Source organism: Engraulis encrasicolus, chromosome 10 (assembly GCF_034702125.1).
Source record: "Engraulis encrasicolus isolate BLACKSEA-1 chromosome 10, IST_EnEncr_1.0, whole genome shotgun sequence".
Lineage (NCBI taxonomy): Eukaryota > Metazoa > Chordata > Actinopteri > Clupeiformes > Engraulidae > Engraulis > Engraulis encrasicolus.
Window position 1 is genome coordinate 52521130 of NC_085866.1, and position 15044 is coordinate 52536173.

A 15044-nucleotide genomic window follows, 5' to 3' on the forward strand; every position below is an offset into this window, starting at 1 on the left:
TTTATGGTTTAAGACCATCGGCGTGTAAAAAGAATGTATTGGGTGGGTTTTCTGTAGATGTATGATGATAGAAGTTAGCAGGAGTTCGTGTATCCTATCCAGGCAGTTTCGGAGCAATTTTTGGGCTGGAAGTGACATCTGGCAACCCTTCTGAGGGGAGGGGGAAGGCGCGCGGCTGGGCCGGTCTGGGCTGGGCTGGGCTGGGCTGGGTCGGGACACGTCTGCTAACGCTTTGTGTTCTCTTGTCTTGTTGTTGCTCCGCAGGTGGTGCCAGCCGTAGCCAAACTGGTGCTTTTACATTTTCACTGGCAGGTGTCACAGATACTGGATAGGTAAGTTCTGACCCCTTATTATCACTACACACACACACACACACACACACACACACGCACACACACACAGACACGCGCAAGTGTATCTTCAACCAGCAGTCCTAAAGCCGTGCGTGCGTGCGTGCGTGTGCGCGTCTGTGCGTCTGTGAGAGACACACACACACACACGCACGCTGACTGAGTGCTGACCTGACTGTGTGTTCATGTTTCCAGGTGCAAGTCTAATACGTCCCAGATGCTGAGTGAAGCCCAGGTCCAGCCAGCCACCTGCAGATCTGCGCCTGTGAGTATACATACACTACTGTGTTGTGTCTATGGGGGTCAATGTAATACATAGACTACTGTGTTGTGTCTACGGGTGGCAATGTAATACATGGACTACTGTGTTGTATCTACGGGTGGCAATGTAATACATAGACTACTGTTTGTGTCTATGGGGGTCAATGTATGGTGCATCATGCAGGGTTCCCACACGTCCTGGAAAACCTGGAAATTTAGAGATGTGTTTTCAAGTCCTTGAAATGTCCTGGAAATTCACCAAATGTCCTGGAAAAAAATATTTGTCCTGAATTTTTTTTCCTTCAACTTTTTCCCGATTTTGTTTGTGGTATAATTTTTACTCTTCTCCGAGTCTAGACATGACGATTTAATTTATATCCACCCAGGGCTCTAAATTAACTTTTTCCACCACCAGCCAATTTGGCTAGTGGACATTTTTTCTTACCAGCCAAACAGAAGTTCAACTAGCCATTTTTTTAATCTCGCCAAAATAAACTATGCGTTAGGCTAGTTATTTTTTTTTTAATTATGGTAATTTTGTTCAACAATTTCTACAACACATATACACTATATATAGGCCTGCATACTATAGGCCTATGCCTACATAATAAGCATAGGCCTATTATAGGCTATATATTTTTTCATTATTTTTTTATTTCTGCTTTATTTTTTACTTTCATTACTTAGGCCTAATCAATTTGATTAGTTTTGTTCAATTCCTCTGAACAGCTGAATCACATCACACAAGCCACTCACATAACAGACCTTTAACATACAGTAACCAAGCACACAGCCAAACTCTCCAAAACCTCACATACGCTGCGCACACCCCAAGGAAGGAGAAGGAGAGGAGAGAGGAGGAGCTCTTATCTACCATGCGCAACAAAATGACAAGAAGCCTAGTTTAACTAAAAGTAAATAATATCACGGGAATCTTCGCTTCCTTTGTTACTTCCACAGTTTCGTCGTAGGTTGCTTTTTTGTTATTTGTTTTCTTTCCGATGGCGTGGGCTTTCCAACTTAGTTGCGCCAGGACTCGGAACATTTCAGAAGACAACTGAACTGACAGCTACGCTCACACTACTCTGACAGTCAGCTCTCCTCCTCTGCCCTTGCCGCTATTTCGTTCCACAACCACTCCTTTTTTAACGTCACTATTATTACGGTTACAATTACTACTAGCATTCACCAACACACAGAATCTTGCTCTAACCCCCGCCACATTCTCATCACTCGCACAAAACATAGGCATAATCTGCGTTAGTCATGTTATTGAAACGGTCAGGGCCTCGCTGCTTCAAAAAGGCAGCCTGTTACAGCAAGGTCCAGCCTAGCAATAATAGCAGTAGTGACGTTAAAAAGGTTGTAGCGAAATCAACGACAGTATAGGAGGAGAGCTGCCTGTCAGAACAGTGTGAGCGTAGCTGACAGAAGGCTGGTCGTCTGAAATGTTTTCAATGCTGGCGCGCGCAACAGCATGGAGTTGCCGCTTGCTGCACTGGAAAGCCCACGGTGGGATGCTACGTCGTGACGCTAGTGTCCATGGGTAATGTAGGAAATCTCGCCTTAAGGGCTCTGCATACTTAACGTGCGCACGTTCGTCATAGCAGCGGTTTACCGTTCATAATTTACTGTAGGCCTACTCGGGCGCTACTGGCCAAATTGGCGGGTAGGTATTTTTTTCTACTAGCCAAAATTAATTTTCACCCGTGTTTGGCGGGTTGGCGTGTGTTAATTTAGAGCCCTGTATCTATCTATTGAATACATTATTGTCCACACACACACACAGTTTGGTCAGGTTGCCATCTTTGATTGCACTTATACACAGTCATATTCTTTGACTCAGTGTTGCCAAAAGTCACTAGAAGTCGCTAGTTGACTTGCTGGAAAGTCGCTAGCTGATATCATGGCGTTATATATCTCTCGAAAACATGCTTACGGTCATAATAGGCCTACAAATAGGCAGTGCTAGCACTTCCTTACAAAAAATTGTACTGCTATCTTTTTTGGAGATCAGAGCTTTCTGTCTCACTAGCCCGGGGACACCATGCGCAGTGGATGCAAGGCCATGATCGATAAAAATTGTGACACTGGAAACTCCACAATTTGAATTGCATTGTGGGTACGAGGAGCTGCTGCTAGTTCCGGCCCGGTCAAAATAGGATGTCCTGTTGTCAATGTTCAGTTTGTGGTTAAATTACAGCTGACACAAATTCACTATGTCCTATGACCTGTTCCACACTCCAGCCCTGGTGGTAGTGGCTTTGCATTTTACCTTGCCGCCAGTACTAAGCAAATAACGTACATTGGATAAGAAGTATCACTCAATGGAAAATGCATTGGGTTAGGTGTAGTCCGAGGACATTGCTTAAAGACACTGTGCTCATGGTCAGTGGGTGCAACGCCATAATGGATAAAATCTGAACTCTTTAACTTCGCAAAATTGGTCAAGAGAGGAGATCCCGTTGTCAGTGTTTAATGTAATCCCTCCTATCACTAGTCTCCTTAGTACTAACTGCAGAAGAAGAAAGTGACTCCCCTTGCGGCCATGCCATACTATACTCTTATGACGTCTTTGGACGTACCCTCTTCCCTAACACACTGTACTCATTCATTACAACTCATTTCAACCTTAAAGTCACATTGTCTCTAAAATGCATTGTGTGTCACTGTGTATGTCCAAATTGTGGGTCCGACGGACGAAATATCCGTCCTGAATTATCCAAAAATAGTCCTGGAAATGTCCTGGAAATATCCTGGAAAATAATTTTTGAAAAAGTGTGGGAACCCTGATTCATGTCCAATGTGTGCTGCCTGCAGCACTACACTGAGTACTTGACATTTTTAAATGGCAAACATCAGGTGGTCCAACAACAGCTACTACCTCTCGTATGTCATCAATAAATGAATGTATAATTGGAAATAATGTACAAGCAATCAGCATGCTGCTTTAGATGATCAGTTAAAAAAAATCAGTTGATTTACAAAAAAAAATGCTATTAAGTCAAGTGCTAACTAATTTAACTGCAACAACAGAGAAAGTGTCTCTATATTTGTCACACTCGCCCAGTTGAAATCATAATGCTTGTTTCCAGTCTAAATTCAATTTGACAAATCATGCCGCAAATTGCCTTTCGGCTTTGTAGGGCAGAGTAATGTGTCTGGAACCATGTCTGTGTTTATGATTTCTGTGGAACTGAATTATATCTCCCAATTTGTTTTGACAGTCTGATCCGTAGTGGATACATCTTTGGGATTCAGGTTGCAAACATGGCAAAAATACAGTGTCCATCTTTATAACATAGTCATGTGCTTCTTGTGCTCTTTTCTTTAATGCACACTCTCCCTCTCTCTCTTTTTCTCTCTCTCTCTCTCTCTCTCTCTCTCTCTCTCTCTCTCTCTCTCTCTCTCTCTCTCTCGCATTGCGCTCTTCTGCTCTTTATGCTGCTGTCTGTCCCTCCCTCTCTCTCGCCATCTCTGTGTGTGGTCTATGCAGAGGCCTGTTGTAAGTGTTGTTTGTATAATGCTGTGTATGTGTGCATGTGTGTCTGTGCGCTTGCTTTTTTGTGCTTACGCATATACGTGTGTGTGTGTGTTTTCCCTCCTAGAGCTCGTCGTCCTTGCAGTGTGGCGTGTGTCTGCAGCTGGTGAGGAAGGACGCCCTGCTGGCCCTGCCCTGCCACCACTCCTTCTGCAAGGGATGCTGGGAGCAGCACTGCACCGTCCTGGTCAAGGATGGCATGGGAGTGGGTGAGTTGGATTTCATGTAAACATGTGAAAATAAAGTCAGCAACACCATGCTCCCGTTTCTCTTACATGCTGCCCGAAATGTTATATTAAGTGAGGGCATGCTGCCTGAAACGTTATATTAAGTGAGGACATGTTGCCCGAAACGTTATATTAAGTGAGGGCATGCTGCCCGAAACGTTATATGAAGTGAGGGCATGCTGCCCGAAACGTTATATGAAGTGAGGGCACGCTGCCCGAAACGTTATATGAAGTGAGGGCATGCTGCCCGAAACGTCACATTAAAGTACCTGTAAGAGAAACGGGAGCTTGGTGTCGCGGACTTTATTTTGAGTTTTTGTGTGACTTTGCTAGTCCTGTACCCAATCTTTTTCAGACGGATTTGCGTGTTTTTTTTTCTCTTTGTTATACTTGAATTGGATTTCATCCCTGTGTCCAAAAAAAAAAGGGCTGGGTTTCGAGCTGTGCCGTGCTGTGTCATGCCGTACCTGACTGATCGAAACAGAAAAAACGGCAGCCGAGCCGTGCTGTGTCGAGCTGTACTGAGTAGAAAACGGGCAGTGGATTAGAGCCTTTGGATTTCATCCCTGTGTCCAACTTTGTCCTTGTGCGTGAATAAAGAATGGCATTGGAGTGGCTGAGTTAGTTTGACTGATCTTCAAACCTTGCACAAGTTTTTACATGTGAAAGCCCTAGTTTAACAACAACAAAAAAGGGATTATTCTATCTCAACAACTGCGCTTTAGCATCAAAATGTCCTGTGTATGTGGGGGGTTTTTTCAGAAAGAGAAGAAGCCAGTTTTTCCTACATATCTCATGCATTTAACACACACCAAAAGCAGTATTTTTAAAAAATTTGAGCATGCCAACTCTCAACATTTTATGCTACACACATGTTCATTTAAATGGGCTACACGCCACTTACGACTCAAAGGTGCCAGACATTACCAAAATTGTGATAAAGGAAACAAAAATGTCAGCACACGTTTGGGGTTTTTAATTGCCAAGCTGTCAAAGACCTTCCTTAGGGCACCTACACACCTGTACAATGAAAATGGAAACACGTGTAGTCTTGACCCATATATATTTCCCGCTGAGTAACGCACCTCTCTCCACTCCTCATAACCAACTGAGTCATGTTGCTAATGCTAAGTCATGGTCAAGCATAACTCTCTCTGACCTTGGACACTGAGCTGCTCAACCTCTGAGGCTCATTATATCGTGCGAGTGTGTGCACGTGTGTGCGTGTGCGTGTGCGCGTGTGTGTTGTGTTGCGCTGTGCTGTGCAGGGATCTTGTGTATGACTCAAGACATGCTCACTGAAAGTGTGAGTGTGTGCGTGTGTGCGCGCGCGTGTGTGCGTGCGTGCGCATCTTGTGCAATAATCTCGTGTGTGGCTTAATAGACTAGATGCATTTCCAGTAAAAGGCTCTATTTAAGGATGTTAGAATCATTTTTTGTTGTTCAATTGAGTTCTTGACTTAGAAATTAGCAACAACAACAAAATGGCTGCCAAAATTCTTGATTTTAGAAAGTATAACTTTTCCATGAAAGTAAATGTACACTGCTCACATGTTTATATTTGACTTTCATTTTTTCTGCAATACATCAAATCAACACAAAAGGATCATAGCAAAAAAGGATTAAATGACTATAAATATACGTTTTGTAATGCTGTGATGGCATTCTTCTGTTGAACTACAAAGGTAACTATTTAAAAGATACTTTTCAAGAATCAAGGGGGCATATTTAAATCACTTTGTTACTGTTTACAAGATTACAGTTGATTGCATCACTTGTTGGGGGCATAGCTGCAGGTATCCCCCTTTTAGAGAAGAGTAAATCATGAGCCTTTTCACCAGCATCTGTTGTATGCAAACTGTACATTCTACAGATATTATTCTTCAAAAGATTTGGCAGTGACCTCTCTGACATGACATCACCAGTGCCCATGTTAGTCGGTAATGCACGGAATTACTTAAAGATGTTCCATGATGACCGCTTGGTGTGATAACTATGTAAGAGGAAGTGTCACACCCAGATAATGCATGGAAGGATAGCAAGGAGGAGGTTGTAGACGTGCCTGGCATCAACCAGAGATGCCTACATTGCATGTGTGGAAAGTGAGATACCGGAATGAGGAGCACATCTTTGTCTGCCAACAAGAGAAGAGACAGAGAAGAGAAGAGACAACAACTTCATTGTGGTCAGGTGCCTGTCAGCATAGTTCATCAGACAAAGAATGTGCAAGATCTGCTTTGTTTTCAGGCAGAGACATAAAATTTGACCAGTTTATCGGAAGGGGTACATTGCGACCTCCCACAACACGTCTTACAGATTGTGCTGCTTTACTGTGTCGTGCTGTGGTTGAGCTCTTATAGGGGGCTCAGTATCTGTCAATGATGACAGGTTTTCTGATTGGCTTAAACCAGTTTTGAGCACCATTTTAACATGAATGTCACCCAAGTCACCATAGGTGACTGTTTCATCAGACTTTCCAAGAGCCACTACCAATGCTTGTCCATCAATCATGAGGCATGATAGTTTCATGAGGTGGAATTACGTCAGGACTGATCTTGCCCTCTCTTAACTAATCTAAGTACAGACTTTGTTTACAGCGTGCCATTTACATGTATTTCTACAAGGGATACTGAAAGAGCCTTAGCATAACTGACCAATGTGGCCATGCTGTCTGTGCACCTGTTCCGTTGCCTGCCACATAGCAGAGAAGGAATGGATTTCACACTTGCTGTCGTCCCAACGCACTGTGCTACATGCTTTGGGGTGTTAGCATGGACAGAGGCAATAGCAGTATGAGTCAAAGAATGTATAAAAGTTGGTTATTAAATAATTATCCAAATGCTCATGGAGACTGACCAGTAGTCCTAGAGCTGATTTACATTTTATAATAACCTAATATACAATAATATAAAAAAAGTGGCGATATGACTGTGGACGAAACGACTGTTCTGTCGGAGAAAACGACTGCATGGTGGAGGAAACGACTGCTGCTGAAATGCGAATGGACTAATTGACCTGCTCCCCTTACCCAGAGGAGGGAAATGAAAAGAGTCCCGGGAACGAATAGCCCTGGCCAGACGCAATCATTTAACCGTTTCTTCCTTCATCCGCAGTTTGTTATGGTGCCTTTTTGAAGGTCCCAGTGTGAACAAGTGGGGCACGAGGTCACACCTCTTGACCAATCACTGAGCTGGGTGTCAACATACTATTCAGTTCGCTTCAGCCGGCAAGCTGGTTTTCGAGCCGAGTTCAGCTGTGTTGTGTGCAATTCAAAAGCAAAAATTGGTGGTAGAGTCGTGCTGTGTCAAGCTGTACCTGGTGAAACACGGGTAGTGGAAACGAGCTATATGTTAGGTCAACACGTTCCCAACTTCTACTAAAAATGCTTCTAACATTCACAAATGTCAAAAATGAATCTAGTCTATAAGCCGGTCTCAAACTACACATCTCCCGATTTTGCGTCTGATTTTGACGCCCGGTTGCGGCACACATATAAGGAGAGTCGCAACTGTCAATCTTCTCCCTGATGGTAAACACACGAGACAATGCTGTACTTTCTATGTCAAGCAGTGTTTGATATCTACGATTTGTGATCTGTGAGTCTTTGAACTGGCAAAATTCTATCTTAGAACGTCAGTCACGTTGAGGAAATCTTGCCCGACAATTGTTTGCGATGGTCCTGGGGGTTAACAGTCGACCAATTGTGGTAAGGGGGATTTTCAGCTTTTGAGCCCGACTTTTGGACTGAGCTGAAGATGTAATTTTGTGTGTGTGTGTGTGTGTGTGTGTGTGTGTGTGTGTGTGTGTGTGTGTGTGTGTGTGTGTGTGTGTGTGTGTGTGTGTGTGTGTGTGTGTGTGTGTGTGTGTGTGTGTGTGTGTGTGTGTGTGTGTGTGTGTGTGTGTGTCTGTGTGTGTGTGTGTGTGTGTGTGTGTGTGTGTGTGTGTGTGTGTGTGTGTGTGTGTGTGTGTGTGTGTGTGTTGTGCAGGCATCTCGTGTATGGCTCAGGACTGCTCACTGAAGATGCCAGAGGACTTTGTGCTCCCTCTGCTGCCTGGAGACGAGCTGAGGGACAAATACAGACGCTACCTCTTCAGAGACTATGTGGAGGTGAGCCTGCAGCCGTGTGTGTGCGTGTGTTCGTGCGTGTGTGTGTGTGCGTGTGTGTGCGTGCGTGTGTCTGTGTGTGTGCGTGTGTGTGTGTGTGTGAGAGTGAGAATCTGTTATTGGTTTCTTGGTCAGTGGCTGCTGGTAAATGTTAACAGTTTTTTAAAAGTGAATTTTTGGAAAGCGTTTTTCGAAAGCTTCGTTGCTAATTAAATTAGCAACTTACTTGGTTGCAATTCAGTTTCCTATTGGCAGCCTTTTAACCCTATACTGCACGGTGTTGCCATATGGCAACATACCATTCTTTTGGCATTTCCTGGTATTTAAATATAAATAATAGACACTGATTGGTTTTCATATTGAAACTGTGGCCTTGTTTTATCCAATTATGTGGTTTGTTGACATCACATGACACTACACACTGCCCCAGGCTCGCTCTTTCCCTCACTGTACATGAGCGTGTGTCCTTGACAGATTGCTCTGGCATTGGCCAAGATTTCTCACACTTTTTGAAATATTTACAAAATGTAAAAAAATATTGGGATGATCTATAGTTAGTCATGATCTGTTTTCACCATTTGTTTTGTTTTCAACTAAAATTATTTCCTTTTTATGTTGAAAAATAGGTGTGTTGCCATACGGCAACATTGTGCGGTAATGGAACAAGACGGTCAATAGGGAAAGTGTATTGATACAATTACACAATTCTAATTGATTGATTAATTGATTTATATATTGATTGAATGATTGATAACTGATCATATTTATAATGAGTGTAAATGGCAGTCTGTAAAGAACATGAAAAAATGTTATAATAGGTGTACAGAACTGTTTTATGAGCTTTCACTCTGAGCACATGCAGAAAAGCGAACAAGGCCTATGCAGCCTCCCCCGATTGCCAAAGGTGTACCACAAAAATCCCCAAACCCCAGATTAGAGCATGAAGCTACGGTCATCTTGACCATTTCCAGCCTCCAAAATGTTTTGACTTCTTGTGTCTGTTATAATTAGGCTAATTAGCACACAACATTTGTGCAAATCTGTCAACCCGATCAAAAAATATTGTACAAAGTCAACCATTTTGAAAGTCAGCCATTTTAAAAGCATAATATCCAAATTTCCAACAGCTCATAAGCCAATTATATTATTAACACACAAGATTTACTGCAAATCCCAGCACCCATTGAAAAGTTGTAGCCTAAACAAAAGGTAGGCCGTCTCGAAAGATTGCCAACTTCAAAGTCAGCCATCTTGAAAGTCAGCTATCTTGAAAGCACTGGCCTCACAATTTTACATGGCTTATTTACTTATTACAGAGTGTTATCACACAAGGTTTAGTGTAAATCCAAGCATCCATTCAAAAGTTATGACAAACAAACTGTCGGTTATGTTGAAAGATGCCTGGCTCGCAAATCGGCCTTCTTGAATGTCGGCCATCTTGAAAGTGTTGGCTTCCAAAATTAAATCAGTTCATGTACATATAATAGACAGTTACCATACACATTTTTGTGCAAATCTATGCACAGATTTTATGTTGACAGCAAATATATTCATTGGTGGTTGGTCAACGTAATACCACTGAAATACTGTTTTTCGGGAATATAATAAACAGTATTCACTTGTTATCTCAGTGGCAAAAATGTGTTAAATAACTTCCTTGAACTTGTGGGTAAACTTTCAATGTTTTTCTGAGATAAAAACAATTATATTTCTTTATTATATGGTTGTGACGTCATCTGTCGAATGCTCCATTCATTTCAACGGGGCTCCCCAACGTTCGGACGTCTGTTATTTTTCGATAACGGACGGGTTGGTCTATAACAGAGCGCTGTCAATGGCAACAAGACTTTTCACTGCTAAAGCGACTTTTCAACAAGACTCTAATCAGCTGCTGTGATAGACAGCACCCGTTGTCCTGGCTACCGCTGTCAATGGCAACAAGACGTTCACTGCTAAAGCCACTGGCTTGTATACAAGTCAGTGGCTAAAGCGAATGTTTCATATCACTCCGCAGGGTGTCCGGTCTTTTGTCACTCTAATCAGCTGCTGTGATAGACAACACCTGTTGTCCTGGCTAGCCTACCTAGCTGTTGCCTAGCGGTGTTCCACAACGGCACTGTTTTGTTTTGCGCAGCAACAATCTTAACATTAAATAGGTCTAAAGAAATGTCCCCGCATGTGTGAATCATTTAAGTATATCCATATAATAAGCGGGTTAACTTTCGGCGAGTCGGTCGCTTTGTGGAATAGCAGCACGACAGAGAGAATCTTTAGACCCCGACGCGGAGCGGAGGGGTCTTGTTCTCTCTGTCGTGCTGCTATTCCACGGTAGCGACCTTCTCGCCGAACGTTAACCCTTACATAAAATAATCCATAATGTTGTATGACCCTTGTTTGGTCTTGGAGGGAAAATGTACACTGGATCCTTTCCGTAACTGCACAATGTTGCCATATGGCAACAAACCTAAAAGCACCCCCCCAAAAAACTTTTTTTTGTAAAAAATTGCAAATATGTCTTAAGAAGTTCATTTTATGTGACAAAAAACACAGCAAGATTTTTTTCCATGATGGGATAATAATGTGTGCAGTATAGGGTTAAGTTGAGACAGTGAAGAAGTTACCGTGATTGACCCCAGACACAAAACTGAAGCAGATACTAGTAGTTCCTACCAGAACAGATAGTGTCTCTGTGGTGTAGTAGTCCTCATAGCATACACATAAGCTCACAGGCTGATGTTGAAATTCAAGTCCAAGTCCAACCTCAAGTTCAAGTTTATCATATAAACATCATAAACATGTAAAGACAGTCAACATGGATCATTATGCTTGGGAATGATTATAAGAAAAGATGTCTGATTAAGGTCCTTAAAAAATTCACGCTGCAGATCAACTTTTAGTGCACTCTGTATTTTTCACTGTCTGGACTCTGGACTCTGCTGACCATTTTCAGGCATTAGTCTCGCCCCCTAGTGTGTATTTTAGTCATTGCAACTGTATGGTATTGGCTGACCTCTGCTGGTGTGTGTGTGTTCGTGTGTGTGTTCGTGTGTGTGTTCGTGTGTGTGTTCGTGTGTGTGTTTGTGTGTGTCTCTGTGTCTGTGTGTGTGTGTGTGTGTGTTCCAGAGCCATTTCCAGCTGCAGTTGTGTCCAGGAGCGGACTGCCCCATCGTCATCCAGGTGCAGGAGCCCAGAGCCAGGAGAGTGCAGTGCAGCCGCTGTGGAGAAGTCTTCTGGTACGCACAACATCCAATATAATAATGACCAATAATGATGACATCTCTAGAAGTGGTCAGTGTTGGGAGTAACGCATCACGAAAGTAATTAATTACTGTAATGCATTGCTTTTTGCTGTAACGCAGTATTGTCAGGCATTACAGGACAAAAATCTGTAATATTTACTTAGTTAAAAAGCTAAGTAACTTAAGTTACAATGCACTGTACTGTAACCTGGAATTAAATGGTTAAATGTTTAAATGTTTAAGCAACACCTTAAGACACATCTCTTCCTGGAGGCTTATGGCTGCTAGTCCCACAAGCACTTTCACTTACTTGCATTCACACACATGCTCACACACTGATGCGCACACGCACTCACACTTTCCAACACAACACTCTGTGAAGTGTCCTTGGGTGTTTTGAAAGGCGCTATATAAAACGAAAGTAGTATTATTATTATTATTATTATTATTAAATGGTGCTCAATATGGTGGGTCAGAAAGAAGCTATTCCTGAACCTGGTAGTTTTTAGTCTGCATGCTGCCAAAACACTTCCTCGAGCGGGGGTGAAAAAGTCATGACTCATGAGCTTGATTTACACTGTAAATCGCCAGATCCATATTAAGGTCTTCAGTTATTTTGGCTTAAGTAACTTAAGTAATGCAAAATTAGTGTGTAATGCCTTACATTTTTGAATAAAGTAATATTGCAATGTAAGGGATTATTTTGAAAAGACAGTAACATTAAATCAGTAATGCATTATAGTTTTTGAGTAATGTGGTCAACACTGGAAGTTATGCATAATGCAGTGCACTATACAACACCCAATATAATAATGAGGATCATGAAGTCTCTAGAAGTAATGCATAATACAGTGCACTTGCACTGACATTAAACCTTTTGCCGCTGTGGTGAAGTCTTCTGTTACACACAAGATGATGATGATGATGATGATGGTAGTAATAACGATAACAATAAGGATGATGATAATGGCACTTGCATTGACCTTTATATGTGACTGTTGAGTTGCTAACAAATATGTCAGCAAAAAAACACTCAACCTACCTGTGTGTAGAACCTGACTTTGGACACTATTAGGCGAGTACTTGAGGTGAACAACAGAATATAAGTTACCCCTTACCCATCCCATACCATAAGTAATATTTGAATGTGCATAATGATTTAAGACACAAAGGATGGGTAGCTCATAATGCTATCATGGGGAGTAGGGCTGTAACGATATTGTATCGAACCGAGAAATCGCGATACACAGAGTCACGATACTGTGATACAAGGAGGCAGTATCGTGATACGCCCTTTCAAGGTTTTGATACACATCAGCCCAGAAAACAACCACATGATATGAAGTGATAGTGCTTCCAAGCTTCAAATCATCATCATTATTATGCTTAAAGTTATTAAAATTATTAGTAGCCTCTTGTGACCTATTCTCCCTATAAACTATCATAGTTTTTATTCATAATTGTATTTTATAATCTTGGAAAATGTGAAATCGCAGGGTGTATCGAACCGTCGGTCATGAATCGTGATATGAACCTAATGGTGAGTTGAGTGTATCGTTACAGCCCTAATGGGGAGTGATGGCCTAGAACAGGTTTCAAGAATTTAAAAAAAAAATGTACCCTTATCAACTTAATACGGTACATACACAAGGGTCCCCCTGTGTTGCAGGGTCTTTTTAGGTGACGACGGTCAAATGGGCCATTCGAAATGTAAACACAGAATTACCAACAACAGTGCGTGGAAGATGTTACAAGTTCACAGTTGCAACCTAAAATGACCTTTTCCCATTCACTCTCCCATCACCTCATTTGCTCTGATTTTTGCGTTGATATTTGGCGCTCATCATCAACAACAGGTCGATGAACTCTGTTGTAAATATGACCCCAGTTGTAAAGGTAAAGCCTCTGAGTTTCGTTAAATTCTTATCTTAACTTTGACCGCTGATAAGGGTGTTGGAGGCTAACAATAGGTCAAAGACGGACTTTTCCGAGGACAACAATATTTCGAATATAGTTATGCGTGTCATCTACCTATGATTTCTGCAGAATCCTTTAAGAGATGTGATGCACACTACTTTTTTATGCAATACCGCACTAGCACCAAGTCTTGATCTGCTGAAGGCAGTAGGACAGTAGGTTCATCACAACTTAACTACGCTTCATTTAGACAGTCTGACGCGTGACAAATGGCTACATTTTCCATTTGCTGTGGCTCGCAGCCCATGTTTGTGTTAGAGACCAGGGACTTTCACTGACAAAGCAGGTTGTGAAGGATATACTGTGTGTATAATCATATTGGTGTGCGTTTAGCTAACTTCTTGTTGCCATGCCATTGTAAACACTGTAATCTTGTGCTTATAATCTCTTCTGTCTTGGCCTGTAATCCTTAACTCTTCTTCTCTGTAATCACTTTTTGTTGTCTTGTTTTTCCACTCTCCCTCCACATCGCTTCCTCCATCCCACCTGTTTTCCTCCACCTCCTTTCCCCTCTTCCTCCACTCCTCCTGTTTTCGTCCACCTCCTTTCCCCTCTTCCTCTACTCCTCCTGTTTCCTCTCTCTCTCTCTCCTCTTCTGCAGTTTCAAGTGTAGGCAGATGTACCACGCCCCCACCGACTGCCCCACAATACGCAAGTGGCTGACTAAATGTGCCGACGACTCGGAGACGGCCAACTACATCAGCGCACACACTAAAGATGTGAGATCTGCATTACATTTTTTGAGCTCTGTTTTTTTTCTGTCCTTAGTAAAATGTATTTTTTTTTAACCCACTTCATATTAAGAGCTTAACCCTGTGGACTTCTGTTCGCTTAGCTCCATTTCTCTGCACTTTTAGGATTTGCTTTACATAACTTGCGGTATTAACAATGTCTTACAAAAATACTTATTTCTTTCAGTGTCCAAAGTGCAATATCTGCATTGAGAAGAATGGTGGCTGCAACCACATGGTAAGCTGCATGAAATTTGCCAACAGAAACGTCTGTGTTAAAAATCATAATGCTGGTTTTATGTACTTTCTCAATAGCAAGAAAAGGTAAACAAAATAAAACATTATGGATGTAGGGACAAGAACAATATATTAGTCCGTTAAGTGTAATCAATTTCCACTCTAAATTCATTTTGACACAATCAGATTTATTAGCCAAAATCTTACAAGTATAACAGGCAGCTAGTGGACACGAGGCAAAGGGAAAAAATCAAAATGGACAGATGTTTTTTTAATATCATTAAAACGTTTAATGAAGTCCTCCATCAGTCTGCACTCGGTCTCTATTAAGAGGCACGTGGTGAGACGATGCCAGTACTGATGTGCAACACGGTGT

At 42.1% G+C, this 15044-nt stretch overlaps 1 protein-coding gene across 3 annotated transcripts in view; it reads left to right on the forward strand.

Moving 5' to 3' along the window:
• arih2 (ariadne homolog 2 (Drosophila)) overlaps positions 1-15044 on the forward strand; it is a 32498-nt gene that overhangs the window by 9357 nt on the left and 8097 nt on the right. For all 3 annotated transcript variants that reach the window (XM_063209301.1, XM_063209303.1, XM_063209302.1), the window contains exons 4-10: positions 265-332; positions 546-615; positions 4220-4361; positions 8366-8487; positions 11608-11717; positions 14302-14419; positions 14619-14669. In XM_063209301.1, the coding sequence (XP_063065371.1) occupies positions 265-332; positions 546-615; positions 4220-4361; positions 8366-8487; positions 11608-11717; positions 14302-14419; positions 14619-14669 (681 nt within the window). The remainder of the gene's footprint in view (positions 1-264; positions 333-545; positions 616-4219; positions 4362-8365; positions 8488-11607; positions 11718-14301; positions 14420-14618; positions 14670-15044) is intronic.